Source organism: Sarcophilus harrisii, chromosome 2 (assembly GCF_902635505.1).
Source record: "Sarcophilus harrisii chromosome 2, mSarHar1.11, whole genome shotgun sequence".
NCBI classification, from domain to species: domain Eukaryota; kingdom Metazoa; phylum Chordata; class Mammalia; order Dasyuromorphia; family Dasyuridae; genus Sarcophilus; species Sarcophilus harrisii.
Genome location: NC_045427.1, coordinates 134,661,998 through 134,677,830, shown reverse-complemented (window position 1 = coordinate 134,677,830; position 15,833 = coordinate 134,661,998). Strand labels below are relative to the sequence as shown.

General features: G+C 47.7%; 1 protein-coding gene across 3 annotated transcripts; it reads right to left on the bottom strand.

Annotated features, from left to right (window-relative positions):
* Nucleotides 1-124: 124 nt before the first annotated feature.
* FAM160B2 (family with sequence similarity 160 member B2) lies at nt 125-15,818 on the bottom strand. Of its 3 annotated transcripts, none has more exons than XM_031950859.1 (17): nt 15,700-15,818; nt 11,447-11,525; nt 7,700-7,872; nt 7,134-7,238; nt 6,871-6,993; nt 6,225-6,437; nt 5,870-6,066; nt 5,456-5,564; nt 5,061-5,137; nt 4,590-4,779; nt 3,907-4,052; nt 3,633-3,758; nt 3,213-3,303; nt 2,826-2,969; nt 2,259-2,399; nt 1,868-1,968; nt 125-1,664 (listed from the first exon to the last, which is right to left on the bottom strand). In XM_031950859.1, the coding sequence occupies exons 1-17, from the start codon at nt 15,742-15,744 to the stop codon at nt 1,526-1,528; spliced, it is 2,199 nt and encodes a 732-aa protein (XP_031806719.1). In that variant the 5' UTR covers nt 15,745-15,818; the 3' UTR covers nt 125-1,525. The 3 variants fall into 3 exon arrangements, with proteins under 3 accessions (XP_031806719.1, XP_031806720.1, XP_031806721.1); XM_031950860.1 differs by lacking the exon at nt 15,700-15,818 and adding an exon at nt 14,819-15,237; XM_031950861.1 differs by lacking the exon at nt 15,700-15,818 and adding an exon at nt 11,648-12,388.
* Nucleotides 15,819-15,833: the final 15 nt, after the last annotated feature.

Below are 15,833 nucleotides of genomic sequence, written 5' to 3'. Positions count from 1 at the left end.
AAAATGCTGCTTTGGTGAACAGTCTAGACTGGCACAAGGAAAACTATCCCTGTGAGAGTGAGAGGTCTCTGTCTTTGTTTTCTCTAGTTGAAAGGCCACAAAATATAAAAAAGGATGGAGCCATAGTGTTTGCACAACCACACCATTTTATTGCTGTGCTGCCTCACGGAGGGCACCATGCATAGGCCAAAGTGCATAGAAGTTGAGACCTCAATTCCAGACCTCCCATTGTGTCTCCAGAGCTGAACAAAAAAGGCAGCCCATGTAGTCTCCAGCAGCAGAGATCAGACTTCACATTCCCACCCTGAGAACAAGTAGCCAGCCAATGATCCTCCCCGTTTGCAGCAAGGAACGGAGGGATGAGGGAGGTCATTGAGTTTCCTGCCCTTGCGTGTTACCCCCCCTTGGCAACCAGAGTCTGATCTCCAGAGAAAGGCAGCCAGGGAACGAGAAAAGGGGCTTTGGGCTGCTGCTGCTCCCTGCCTGTAGGGAAGCCAGCGACTCTAGCCCTGTGAGGTAATGCCAGCCCTGCCTACCGCAGGCCCAGACAGATCCAGGGTGAGCGGGGTGGCAGCAGCGGCAGCCGAGAACACGTGGAGCGGGACATGGGCTCCGGCTGCTCTTGCTCCAGCCCCTTCCTGGGTCTGCAGATGGGCTGAAGAACACTACAGCCTTGTTCCTTCAGGACTCTGCCGAGGCCTGATGTTCCCTAGATGTGTGTGCTTTCAGAGCCAGGGAGTTGGGCGGGCTGCTAAGGGTACGGCCCTTCCTGGATCCCAGTGCCTCAACCCAGGTGTCAGGGACCTGCCGAGACGGGTTCAGAGGGCGCCAGAGAAACCAGCCACAGGCTGGCTCTTTGCTCTCCTCCCCGGGCCCTTTCCCACCCTGGCTGCACTCACATCAAGGTTCTCATTAGCAGCTGCCCCCGCCTGGGTGCGGAACATACCTTGGGTGCTTGCCATGCTGCAGTTGGGAATTTTGCAATTGCCTGAAGGAGGGGCAGAGGAGGAAGAGGGGGCCTCCCCAAGCTCTGCCTTCACTGCCCACATCCCCTTGGGTCAAGCTTGGATAGGCGGATGGGGTCTGAGTCTCAGCAGCTCTTTGATGCTTAGGATGAAAATAGGTTCCACCCCCCCAGACTGAAGAGCCGACTGCTCTCTTCTGCCAGTCCCTTTAAGAGGGATGACCAAAACGGGAGAGGTAGTGGGTACAAAAATCAAAGATCGATAAGTGCTGGGCGTCCGCCCCATTCTCTCTCTCTGAACGGTGTTTGTCCAGGAAACAGCCGTAGCCTCCTCTCCGGCTTCCCTGGCAGGCTTTCGGAACCCCGCCTTGGAAGATGTGGAAGAAGCCAGGAGCTGAGTCCTGGGGCCTTGGAAAAGCAGGCGCCATTGCTGGAGGCTGAGGAGACAGTCAGGCCCCTCTCCCCACTCCAGGGAGAACAGTGCTGGGCATGCCAGGGGAAGAGGCTGCCTTGAGGCCAAGGTGTAGACATGGAGTCCCCCCCATCCCCCATGGTTCTGGCTCAGACATGTCCTTGTGGGGGTGAAGGCAGGTTCAGGTGAGGACTGTTTGGGGGGAATTTAACAAAGGCAATAGCGGCCAGCTCCTTGCAGAACTCTTCCAGCACTACCACCCCCTGCAGGAGGGTCTGATGGTCCATTCTATAGAAAAAAAAACAAAGGGCCACACCTGTCCAGCTGCCCAGGGCTAATGTTCCCCCTCTACCTTCCCTGAGACCTACAGGACACAGCAGAGAAAGCTGCCAGAGGAAAATGCAGGACCCTTCCCCAACTGTACCCATCTCCCCCCTCCTCTCCTCTGGGACATCTCCCAAAACATCAGCAGCATCTGAATGGGGACTTACTGCTCTCCAGGAACCTGCCCAGTCAACTGCTTCCGAACCAGGAGAAGCTTGCCTGAGAACTGGGGTACCCGCTGGATTCTCTGCATCAAGTCTCCAATTACCTAGGAAAATGAGAAAAATGATCAGGAAATGGGGGAAGTGGGGAAAGGACACATGGAGAGGGCACAGCATTGGGACCTAGAACTCCTCTTGTGGTCTTTCTTTAGGAGATGCCAGTCATGGGCCACTGTGGAGGTGGGGAAGGAAAAGGAAGGGGCCCCTCCCTCCTTCACCCCACTAGGGCCAGGGCCTCCCTGCTTCTGATACCATACATGGACAGCAAGCCAGGCTCTGGATCCCCTTTACTTCCCTCTCCACCTCAGCTTGCCCCTTGCTTCTTTGGCATCCTTACCCTCACAAGCACAGAGAAGAGACTCTTGCAGCCAGGGGCCAGGCTGATGTAGGGGTCCAGGAGGTATTCATGGATATGGGGGTGAGGGAATAGGGCTAGACGGGACAGGACGGAAGTCACTTGCAGATTCAGACTGTATGGCTGGAGAGAACACAGTAGGTAATGTTAATGAGGGGAGACCCCTGAGCATTCTCCCAACTTCCAAGCAAGGCCCCTGGCCGGTGTGAACATGTGCGGGGGAGCAAGAGGCACGTGATATGTGTGACACGGATTCCCTGGGGTTGAAGGCCAAGCATGTTGGGACATGAAGAGCAAAGGTATGATGGGGCTTCCCAGATGGGGAAGGTCATGGGTTTGGAAAGAGGGAAGGGCAGGAAGGAGAGAGTTAGTATCAGATCCCAAGATCCTGATGAGAAATTTTCTCCCTGAGATCAGTCATCCTACCACTCCACCACTGTGGCGGGTACAAGCCTGGCTTTATTCCGAGTGCCTGCCTTGTGCTGTTTACTCAGTGCTTTTACACACTGCCAAGCTGTGGTGCTGCCCTCATTATGCTGATCCTGCTACCTGATCCAAGATCCGTGACATCCGATTGAAAAGCACTTGGAGGAAACGACCCTCAAAGAATGGAGTCTCAGGCTCATGGGGATCCAGGGGAGTAGGAGCCAAAGGCCAGCCCCATGAGGCAACCCGGGAACAGCATTCCTGGAACTGAAATGAGACAGAAATCCTGGGTTTGGACAGGTTCTGAGACACTGGGCCTGAGGGAAGTCAGGGACATAATTCTTATACTTTAGAGAGGAAATTAGATTTTCAGTCCTCCCTTAGAAATGAAAAGAATTCCGAACAGGGGAGCTTATGTCTACAGGGTAAGTGATGACGTGGGAAGAACATGATCCCCACACTAGGAAGGATGAGCAGAGGAGACAAGAGAAGCAGCAAGGAAAAACTCACCAATCCATAAGCATCATGGACATAGGTGTCGTAACCAGTCTCTTCCAGAAAGGCTGAAGTCTTGGCTTCTTCTGGGACTAGGCAGAGGAAGCTGAGAGATACAGGAAGGAGGCAGCCAGAAGTTAAGGAGCTCAAGCAGGGATGTTGCACCCGACTCTGGGCTGGGTCCTAGACCTCCGGGATCTGTTTTCCTTGCTTGCTTGGTCTGCCATAGCTGGTAGCCAATGACCCGGAGGTGGAAGATGAGGCCCCACATCACTCCTGGCTCCCAGCCTGCTCCCCCACTTGCCAGCTGCAAGGCCAGAGGCCAGGTTCCCTGTCAGGGGACACTAGAGGACTGGTGTCCTCTACACCCTCCCCTTCTAAAAGGAGCCCCTGCCCAGAGTGAGGAGAACCAAGCTCTAGCCTCGGACTCCTCACCTGTTGACAATCTCCGTCACCGCCGTCTTGCCATCCAGGTTGGGGGTGGGAGCTGGAAGCCTGGAGGTGGACTGGAAGCCAGAGTTTGGGAAGCCATCTGTGAAGTAAGGGTCCTCTTCCAGGTCTCTGCAGGGCCAAGGGTGAGGGGTGAGGGTGCGCTGCAGTCTCTTCCCTTCCCTGCTCACCACCCTTCCTCTCTTCCCCCTTCCCCTTCCCTCCCGCGGCCTGCCTGCCCCCCCGCCCCCCCCACCCCCCCGGCCCATGTCCCACTCACAGGGTGTCCTCGTAGCTTTCTGGTTCCGGCAAGCCCCGGGCCACATATGTGCGGCCCTCCAGGTTCCGAAGGAGCAGCCTGCGGATGATCTGCTCGTTGGGCTTCTGCAGCAGCTCCTCAAACAGCCGCAGGGTGGCTATGCTGATCTGGGAGGCACAGAAGACACAGGAGAGGGTGTGAGGGAGGAGCCGGGCGGGGTGAGCAGCGGTGGAGACTGTTCCGGGACAAGCTCACCAAGATGAGGCTTCTGGGCCTGCGCTCCAAGGGAGGCGAGATGGTTCCAGGGAGAGAACAAGACACTAAAGAGCGCTGGCCCAGGAGACGGGACAGGACATCTGACAGTAATTTGCCAGGTGATCCTGGGCAAGCCTACTGACAGCTTCTGCTAGTGAAATGATGTCAGCAATACTTGCCATGTCTACTCCACAGACAGAAAAGTGCTTTTCATAATTATAAAATCCTAGACAGATTTAAGTGAGATGCAAAACAAAATGCAAGCTAAGTTGTTAATTGCTTATTAAATTGTGGAGGTTTGAGCCTGAAAGGAGCTGAGAAAAATGAAACACCTTAGGGGGATTCCTGGTTCTGGAAAGCAACCACAGACCCCTCTAGTTAAAGAGAAGGGTCTAGAGCTGGAAGAGAAAAGGGAGCTACCAGAAAAGGTGGTCATCTCCCATCCTCACCTCGTCAGAGAGGTGGTCACAGTGTCCAATGAGGTGAGAGCACAGAGAATGGGGACTGTCCTCAGGAGCTTCAGGCTGCTGCTCTGTGCCCATGAAAAAATCCACAGTTTCCTGCAGCAGGGCCGGGGAGCAGAGCTGGTGTAGCAAGGCTGTCAGCAGGGCTGTGGAGGTCAGGATTCTCTGCTCTGCTCTGTGAAGGAAGATGACCTTAGGAAGGGGAGAGGCCTGCAAGAGCAGCAGATTCCCTGTTGTCTATCTCCTTCCTCAACCCTCATGAAGTTTGGAGAGTAAAGATAAAGGGAGGACTGACTCAGGAGGACCAGGACAGCACAGGGCACTGGGGAATAAATGTTATTAGCTTTCATGGAGAAGACTGTGGTCTGAGATGCCTGTGGTTCTGGAACATGGAAGTGGACAACAAGTTTGAGCCTACGCTTGGTGTGGGCCTGGAGGATGATGACTCCAACTTACACATGCAAGAGTTGGGGTTGTAGAGTTGCAACAAACAGCTTCTCGGTCACAGCCTTTGCCAGGGCACCTGCAACAATCTGGGGGCAAAAAAAAAAAACCCACATCTCACACCTCATCTGAATTAAGGAGCAAGGGTTCAGGAATAGGTGCCTGACTACGGTATTTAGGCATCTAGGATATACTCAATAAATATGAATTTAATTGAATAAAAGTGCACAAGGTGGGATTCAATTTATGTCTTGCTTTCTTCAGAGTACTGAGGTAGACAATTAGAGATATCCACCCCATTTAGTTCTTACAAAGATGCTGCATGGTAAAGGGACATGGGCACCTGCCAAACAGATTGCTGGGCACTGTTCCCCTATCCTGGGAACCCAGATCAAGTTACTCCGTACCTCATGTGCCTCCCTGATGAGGTGGTCACAATAATCAAACCAGCCCAAGAATGCAGCTAAAGCTTCTCTGCCTGGGAAGGAGGCCTCATCGGAGGGGGCACAAGGCAACCTGCAGGGAAAAAGGGGGGTCTGGGTGGTGAAGGAAGGACTCCTGCATTTCTCCCATCATATGTTCTAGATGTTTAGCCCCCTGGGGCCTCCTAGCCCATTTAGAAGTTTTCCCCTAAGGTAGTTCTATAGAAGCCTTCTGAACCAGGATAAAAGAACAGAGTTGGTTCCTTCCCTGAGGGAATCTTTAGGGCATCTTATGAACTCTGGGAGCCAGAGGCAAGAAGAAGTACACAGAATGAAGATGCCCCACATGGGATGCCTTCCTACCCTGCCAGTGGTAGGATGCTTCAAGCCAAAGCCTACCTCCAGCTGATGCCCTCTAGGGTGACGATGTCAGCAGGGTCAAGGAAGCTGGGCATGGCCTGATACAGCTGGCAAAGGTGTTCTGCCATTGCAGAGCACAGAGGGCTCCTTTGTACCAAGTAGGTGGCTGCAGCGTGGGGGGCAACACCTACCAGGAGCAGCAGATTCTCCTGGGCCTTCAGGGCCACTCGACTCTTCTAGGGGATGGGGACAGAGAATATCAGGGAAAGGAGCACTCAGAGAAACCAACAGGTCCTCCTCTTCCATCTGTCCCATCCATTCCCAATCCCACCTTTGCTGGCCACTGCCACCCACCCACCAACCAGTCTCATTTCAGCCCCTCCTCGGCCATCACCTTGCTTTTGCACAACCCAATCAAGGAGGTGAGTAGATTGTTCTCCCCAAGTCCACTGTCAGGTTCTTCAGTTCCTCCTGGCAAATGAGTACCAGTAGCCTGGGCCCCCCAAGATTCCCCATCAACTCTGGGGACCCTGCTGGAGGACTCTTCAGGGGGAGAGCTCTTGTCCTGTTGGCTAGATGTCTCCTTCTTCCCCACACCTTTTTTGCCCTGCAAAGAAGTCTGGATGAGTCTCAGTCATGGCATTCCTGTGGGAATACAGGATGTGTTGTCACTATCTGTGTGATCTTGGACTTGTCACACAGAGGCTCCTTTATGCTCCAATTTGCTCATTTATAAAATGAGGGTAGGAGACAAGTGTTGGACTAAATGACCTCTAAGGTTCCTTCTAGACTCAACTTAGCTCTGAACCAACTTTCAACTTTAGAAAGTGGCTAGCAGGATTTCTAGAAGCTCATCTCTGGGCACTCCACTCCCAGAAGGAGAAGGAACCACTTGTCTAAAACCTGGAAAGTTGACATTCCCTAATGAGCTTATGAAATCTGAGTCTTTAGTTCTAAGCGGCCTGCCTTGTGTGGTCTGGAGGTGGAACCCCAGGGAGACCCTGTCTCTCCTTCCTCCTTTTCTTGGGGCAAGTACTTACCTCTAGGATATAAGTGAGCAGGCCTGGATCCTGCTGGATTTTGGTGCAAAGAACGGTGGTGAAGTGTACCTCCTCCTTTTCTGTGGGAGATCCAGCAGCAGATCCACCAAGCTGGAGGAGTTTCTGGAAACAGAGGAAAGCATGAGACAGAGAGTAGCTGTAAGGCAGCGTGTCCTGGAGGGAGAAGGGAGGGGGCAACATGCCACATCTTCTTGTCCATCTAAATCCCCTTATTAATCCCATTGCTCTCATTAATCCCATACCTGCACAGGCCGGTGGACGTTGAGGTAATGTAGAAGAGGGTGTTGTACTTGGGCTAGGACTCTGCTGAAGAACAGGAACACCTGCTGGCGCATACCTGGGGGATACTGAGAGGCCAATAAACTGATCAAAAGACTGCTATCCTATCAATGGGAACAATCCCCATGTTGCACAGCAGGGGGTAAGTGAGTAAATATAGGGATTCTAGGTCCCCTAGAGAGAAAATGTTGGTGTGAGCTTTGGTCAAGAAATGGGTAAAACTCCATCTCTGAAAGGTAGGCTTGGGGAGAGGGAAGAATCCTCATGGCCACCATCATAGTCCCTGGTCTCATATCACCATTAGGTCTGTGCAAGGGGCCATTCCAGTTAGGCCTTTTCAGGAGGCTGATATTAAGGACTACAGGGCAGGAGAGGAGAATAGAATTGAGGAACTCAAATTCCCCTGCCAACCTTTGCCTAGCATTTCATTTTTCTCCCTCAAGAGCACCTCTCAAGGCAGTCCTTGGAGACTCTTGTAGCTGCAAGGGCCACGAGCTGCTTCTGGGATTTGGGCTGTGCTGTGCCCTACCTCAGCCTTCCCCAGGGTGCACAGGGTTTCCAGGATCTTGTGTTGTAGCAGATATTCAAGGCAGGGCCCTGCCTCTCCAGCTGCTGCCTGTTGCTTTTCTTCATAGACCAGGATATCCAGCATCTGTTTCAGCCTCCAGGGAATGTCTGTTTTCTTGGCTGGAGTGTTTTCATCTAAAGCATGTAGAGGAAGAGCTCTTATTTAGTATCCTCTTGCCAAAATGGAATTAATAAGTATACTCTGGAGGGTAGAGAAAAGTTTGACAGTCCATGGTAGCCAATATGGAGTTAGATCCAGAAGCCAAATCTAATTCCAAGAACAAAGAAAAAGAAATGAGGGCTCTCAGATGAGACTCCCTTTCATTAGAAACTAGGTCTCTCAGAAATCTGGATGCCAAGTGCTCCTTAGACAATTGCCCTCCATCAAAATGAGGGTGTCACCATCATTTTCCTGCCTTCCAGAGGCAGAATGGTTAAGATGTTTTTAGGAAGGAGCTGTCTGGGGCTGATATTTCAACAGCGGATAGTCTGGGGCACCTTTTAGCTTTGGGTCTGACACAAAAGTCCTAGATTCTGGAGTTTTTATCATGCAACTTAGAAGACATCTATGAGGCCTCCTGGATGACCATTCCCTGAGTTTGGTTTAGTCTATGCTTTAATAATGAAAAGAGAATAACTGTACATTAGCACGGAAGATAAGACCAGACCAACTATTTCCATGGGCTCCGACTCCTCCACCTATTTTGGTCACCTCTGGAGAAAGGGAGCTAGTGGGAGTTGTACATTAGCACGGAAGATAAGACTAGACCACCTATTTCCATGGGCTCTGACTCCTCCACCTATTTTGGTCACCTCTGGAGAAAGGGAGCTAGTGGGAATGGGAGATAGGGAGGAACATGGCATCCTTGGCCAGCCAGATCAAGAATCTAATAGTAAATGGTCTTTAAGAAAATAAGAGGATGATTTCATAAAGGCCTGGAGAGACTTACATGAACTGATGCTGAGTGAAATGAGCAGGACCAGAAGATAATTATATATTTCAGTAACAATGCTATTTGATGATCAATTCTGATGGACGTGGCTCTCTTCAACAATGAGATGAACCAAATCAGTTCCAATAGAGCAGTAATGAACTGAACCAGCTACACCCAGTGAAAGAACTCTGGGCAATGACTATGAACCACTACATAGAATTCCCAACCCCTCTATTTTTGTCCGCCTGCATTTTTGATTTCCTTCACAGGCTAATAGTACACTATTTCAAAGTCCGACTCTTTTTGTACAGCAAAATAACTATTTGGACATGTATACATATATTGTATTTAACTTATACTTTAACATGTTTAACATGTATTGGTCTACCTGCCATCTGGGGGAGGGGGTGGGAGGAAGGAGGGAAAAAGTTGGAACAAAAGGATTTGCAACTGTCAATGCTAAAAAATTGCCTCTGCATATATCTTGTAAATAAAAAGCTATAATAAAAAAAAAAAAAAAGAGAATAAGAGAAAAATCTGCTGCTTCTGAGTTTTCCACAGGGCCTCCTTTAAGATCAATGAGTTGGCCTCATGCTATGTACTAGAGCTCTCTCCTTTAAGGATTCCTTTCATTTCCTCTTTCTGTATTTTCTATGTATCTATTTATTTAAATGATGTCTCCCTCATTAGAATTTAATATTCTTGAGGACAGAGATCGTTTTTGTCTTTCTTTGCATTCCTAGCACTTAGCATGGTGCTTGACACACAGTGTTTAATAAATTCTTGCTGATCTAAGAGTGCCTGTCACCTTTTCTATAGGTCTTCTATCCAGAGTACTATTAGCCCTCACCAGGCTGACCATTTTAGCTTAATCTGAAGACTGTTTATGCTACAAGCCAGCCAGATGTAACAGATGGTAGAACACTTGCCCTGAAATCAGGACCTGAGTTTGAATCCTACTTTAGATATAGGATTACCAATGGAAACAATCATAGGTTTAGAGTTGAATTTAGAGGCTTCTGAGTCCAACTGCCTTATTTTGTAAATAATGCATAGAAAAGTTAGGTCACACAGCTGTTAAGCATCTGAATGCAATTTGAATCCAGGTCTTCTTGATTCTCAGACCAATGTCTTCTTCATTATTTTGTTCTATTTCTGCAGAGATAGAAAGGTCCATTCCAGGTATTCCAGAATTCTGCCACAATCTAAGGAATTCTCTGTGTGATTCTAGGACCACTACAAGTCTCTTAAATCTCTAGGGCAGGCTAGAACTAGTATTCAGAAGCTTAGTGTTGGACAGGAATTCAGAAGCCATATCATCCAACCTGTATCTGAATAGGAAGGAATCCATGCTACAACCAGCTTGACAAGAAATCACTGAAGACCTCCCTGTCTGTGAAAGGAGACACTCCCCACCCTAAACTCCACTCAGACTCCTGCACTCATAGATAACTCTTAATTGCTGTTCTGCTCTTTCTTCCAGCCTAGATCAGCCTCCCTACATTTTTCACTCCTACTTCTGTCCTCTGGAATCAAGAATAACAGCCTAATCATTCTTTCACATGCCAGTTCTTCAAATGTATGAACAAGGGTGATCATTATTGCCCCAACTCTTCTATACTCAAGCCTCTCCTGAAACAGACTCATTTAGGAACATGGGCTAGAACATGGAGAAGAAATAGAGTAGATGATGGAATCTAAAATTCATTTTTCTGATTCAGGTAGAAATAATAGTTATTCAGTCATTTTTGACTCTCTGTGACTCTCTCTGGGGTTTCTTGGCAAAAATACTGGAGTGGTTTGCCATGTCCTTCTCCAGCTCACTGTATGAAGCAACCAGGAATAAGTGACTAGATTTGAACTCAGGAAGATGAGACCTCCTGCCTTCAGATCTAGCCCTCTATTGACTTTTGGTGCTCTAAGAAATAATAACTAGCAATTTTTATAGTACTTTTATGCTTTGTAAAGAGCTGTACAAATATTAAGTATTTCAATTTGGTCTTTAACACATGCTGGGAGTAGGTGCTATTATGATGCCCATTTTACAGATGAGGAAATAAGACCAAAAGAAGGTAAAGCGACTTACTCAGAACCCTACAGCTAGTCTGAAGTCTCTTCCTGACTCCAGGTCTAGTGTTTGCTGCCCAGTAAAAACAAACTGATATAACTCTCTCCTCCCCTAAGCCAGACCTAATGTAAAACTGGGAGATGAGAATATAGAACATGCTCTGGCACTGCTCAGCAATCAGCCCATGTATGACAGTGTAGGTGTCTGACCCTTAGTCCATTGGAGGCCAAGGTCTGACCTATATATAGGAATAAGGAAAGATGTTCTCTCCCAGAGTCCTCACCTAGGAAATGTTCCCTAGGGGGTTGGGAATATTTTTTAAACTCCCATTCCCAGGGGAGACAAAGCTTTGCAGGGGCTGGAAGAAGGCAAAACACCCATCTTCTTGGCTCATTGAAGAGGGAGACCCATGCTAATGTTATTTCCAAACAGAGGAATCCACTCAAGAGAAGGGAAGAAGGCCTCTCTCTGCCCAATGTTATTCCAATACAGAAGAAACCACTCCAGGGAAGTGAGCTGGAGAGTCATTAATAGTCAAAAGAAAAGGCCCCTCCACCCTGGGGTTATTCCAGCTTCTATCTTCTCCTCTTCCTTTGCATTCCAAGCTATTTGTTTGTACTCTCTTCAGAGCCCCCATTCCCAATGCAGGTAGTGATGTGACCTCCTCCCCTGTGATATGGGAGAAGTCAAAACAATTAGGTCTCACCTGTGGTTTCAATGTAGTAGTGAGTGATTCCTTTCCAGTGCTCCACAAAGGCTTCTAGCAAGTCAATGGTGGGCTCCCGCTAAAAAGACAGAAAGAAAGCAAGGGTGAGAGAGGTAAAACTTGAAGTGGCCGCCCCAGCTCTTCAGCAATGCACACATTGTCACCAGCCAGCACTGATGGTGCCCACAAGGAGTGATGTACCAGGTCTTTTGGGGTCTATAAGACTTGGCTCAGAACACAGTCCTTCATGACCCCACAGCTGTTGCTGACCATCTCTCTGCTTGGTCTTCATGTCCTTTCTGAAACTTTTGCCTGGCACCATTTCTAGGAGGCTCTGTGGTGTGATAGTGGAATGACTACTAGTGTTAGAAGGCCCAGGTTTTAATCCCATTTCTGCTACTATGTGACTTTGAGAAAGAAACTTTCCATCTCTGGAGTTCCCTTATCTGAAAATTGTGTGTATAGGGAAGAATTAGATCTTTAATATCTCTTCTGGCTCCAAAATCCTATCATCTACTTTCATGATGCTCTTTCCTTTAACCACTATGACTATATATTATCCTGTTGTCCTCCTACCTGACAGCTCCTCAACTGATTCCTCTTCTTCTAACCCCCTCCCCCAAATTTGTGTATCCCCTCAGGTTCTGTCCTTAGTTAAGGTGGCCAGGGATTTTTAGGGTATTATCAAGACCATTATTGAAACTACTGACATACATGAATTGATGTAAAGTGAAATTAGAGAAGCCAGGAAAATAATATCCAGAATGACTTCAGCTAAATGGAAAGAATACTACAAAACAATCAACAATGAATGTTGCAACATTACAAAGAACAAGCTTGGCCCCACAGAAAGATTATGAAAAAGCAGTAGAGGCTATATACTTATTCCTTACCACCCTTCCTTTTCTATACTTCCTGGATTTAGTCTATATCTTTTCTTTTTCTTTCTTTTTCTTCTTCTTTTTTTTTTTAATGAAGCAAATGGGGTTAAGTGTTTTGCCCAGGGTTCCAGTAAGTGTTAAGTGTCTGAGGTCAGATTAGAACTTAGATCCTCCTAACTTCAGGACTGGTACTCTTTAATGCTCTTGTAGTCTATTTCTTGGTGGGCTTCCTATCAATGTGATTACTTTAGGTCTTCTGTAACAGATCCCTACCAAACCCACATTTAACTCCCAAAGTCTCTTGCTGGTCAAATGGGAAGATTCTGATAATTAGCTAGTTATCCCATAGCCTTTGGGAAGCTTAAATGAAGTTCATGAGAGGGTTTATTACTAGGATTATTTTTCTAGTATACTTCCCAATGAAGTTTCCTCTCATAGGCTTAAAAAAAAAAAAAAAAAAAAAAAAAGATAGCCCTAGGATAATGGGATCTCTAGCTAGAAGGGATCTTGGACAGCAAGGCCAATTCTCTCCATTTATAAGGGATACTTGTTTTACAAAGTAGCAATTATCTCATATTCTGTTTTACAGAAGTAACTAGCATAAGAAAGTGAAGCAACTGCCTGAGGTTACAGACCAAATTAAGAAGTAACAGTAACCCAGGGAAAGAAAAGAAAAAGTATAGGAATCTTGTTACCTTGAGTTGGAGAGGGCAAGGAAGAGAAGGACAGAGCTAAAAAGATCCCAGACTTAGAATTGGACAGGAATTAGGGGGAAGGTATTTCCAGCACTCCCTATCATTTTTCCAAGGTCAGCCTTCTTATAGACTGTTGACTCCAAGGTGTGTCTTTTGAGGGGTCACACTCCTGAAAAATGCTTCCTCCCAATCCATGACTGAAATTCCTACATTAGAAATTAATTTCTTTGGTCATATGGGTAAAGGTAGAGATCTTTCCAAAATATACATACCATCAGGTGGCTAAAGTCACTATCTCTTAATTAATAAATTGGTTTGTTAGATTTGAGCTTGTAATTGAATTTAAAGTCAGATTGACATGGAATACATCCAGTCATTACATAAAAAATTGCATCTTTCTCTGTACTTCTTCCATATAGGATATACAAATGTAATTGAATTTTGGTGATAGAAACAAGATACGATTGACCAAATTCAGATTGATTCAATTAAGGTAGAGCCTCAGACAATGTATTTACACTAAGGTTTGTTTGAAGTTACAGGCCAGAGTTCAACTTTTATTCTTAGGGTATATATGAAGTAAACTCATGTGAGAGGCAATGTAGAATGATAAATAGAAACCTAGTTTTGAAGCCAAAGTGAATTGGACTGAAGTTTTGCCTCTGGCATAAATTGGCTGTGTGAGCTTGCAAAAGTTCATTTAGACTCTCAGTGCTTACAGCCAGAGGCATCAACAGGCAGGTGGGCTGCCCACCCTCCTAAGTACTGCCAAACCAAATTAAGAACTATTTAACAAAATAAATTAAAATACAACACTGATAATAATTATTGTAGCTAATATTTAGATAGTACCTACTATGCACTAGGCACTATGATAAGCATTTTACAATTATCATCTCATTTGAACCTCACAATAACCCTGAGAAATTCCTACTATCATCATCCCTATTTTACAGAAGAGAAAACTGGGGTCTTCCTGATTGCAGACCAGAAGGATCCATTGTTCTATTTCTGAGTTTGTCATCTCTACTCTCAGTAATTTTCTGCCAGTAATTTAAAAAGAAGTGCTGATATTTTTTTTCTTGGGAGAGGGAACTTCCCATCACTTCCTACATTAGTGAAATTCCTGCTTCAGTTCCTGTTCCTAAGAATTCTAAAGCTGGGTGAGATAGGTTAATACTGGAAGCTTTAAAGTTGGATCAGAATAATTTGGAGGGGTATTGTCAGAATGGGATTAGGGATTATTCAGGGGGTAATATTCAATTAAATTCCCATTTATATTAAGTGCCTGCTTATATGCAAGGTTCTGTGCTTGACAAGGAAAGGTGAAAAAAATGGGAATTTTCAGATGACTAAATATTTTGCTGATTTTTTTTTTTAGGAGGGGTCCAGGGAGACTGTGTGGAGTTAAGAAATAAGGCCTAGAGAAGATAGAACAACTCTCAATATCTGAAAGTATCACGAAAGATGTTGAGACTTGACCCCAGAGGGCAGAACTAGGAATAGCCATATTAGTGCAAAGGGGGAAGTTTATATAAGGAGAAAAAAAAATCATCCTAACAACTGGATCTCTACAAGGTCTTTTAGGAGGTATTAGGTTCTCCTCATTATAACTTGGAAGTGGAATGACTACCTCTCAGGAAATCTGTAGAAGGGATTCTGGATCAGTTATGAACTGAACTAAATGAGGGTCCCTCTGACTTTGAGAATATGTCATTTCCTGTATTCCCTCTGGAGAAAAAAATTTAAAAACCTATCATTTTGATGAAAAAGTATTTCCCCTCCCATTCTATTACCTGGGGGAAAGATTCCTGACCAGGGAGGAGATAACTGAGGTTGGGGTGGAGGAGAAACTAAGGAGAGAGACTTAAGAAGAATAAGGGAAGGGGAAAAAGACGGTAAAGGAAGTACCTGAAAAAGGAAAGGCTTAGATGTAAGAGCAGAAGAGGAATATGGGGAGAGATTTAGCAGAGAAGTTCAGAAGAGAGACTTGGGTAGGGAACAGATGGGGAAGAAGAGAAAACTGAAGAAGACAGATGGGGAAGAGAGACTTGAGTGGGAAGAAGTGGGGGAGGATCTGGGAATGGGGCTAGATGGTAGGAGAGGAGAGACAAAGGCTAGAAAAAGGGAAAAAGACTTAAAGGAGAAAGAGGGGGCGGAAAGAAACACGGAGAGGATGACAGATAGAAGAGGAACTGGGAGAGGGGATTGGTGGGGGAGAAGAGAGACTGGGGAAGGGGGAAGAGATTTGGGGAGTAGTAGGAATTGGGGAAAGGGAGAAGAAATATTTGGGGAGGTGATGGATAGAGGAAAGATTGGGAATGGAGGGAGTTGGGAAGAGGGAGATCAAGGGAGGAGACGAAAGAAAGGGCTGCGAGGGAGGAAGAGGAGGGAAAGAAATAAGTTGAAGGGCACGAGGAGGAGGGGTTGGGGGGACAGACTAGAGGGGGAGGGGCCGGCTCAGCAGGATTGGGGAGCCCCCGAGGGCGGGGCAACCCTTTCCTCCCTCCCGCCCCCCCCACGTGAGCAGGGGGTGGGCGCCCCGGGACCCCCGAGCGCTCGGAGGCTCCTCCCCGTCCCGCCCCCGCCTCCTCGGGCCTAGGCCCCAGCCCAGCCTGCCCCGTGGCTCGGCTTCCTCGGCCTCCTCAGCCTCCCCGGCCTCCCCGGCCCGGCTCACCGCGCCCACGGCCTCCTGCAGCAGCGCCCCTAGCCGGCTCAGCATGGCGGCAGCGGCGGCGGCGGCCCCGTCCCCGGGCGGGGGAGAGGGCCTGGCGGGCGGCGGGGTCCCGGTGCGGGCGGCGGAGGCGGCGG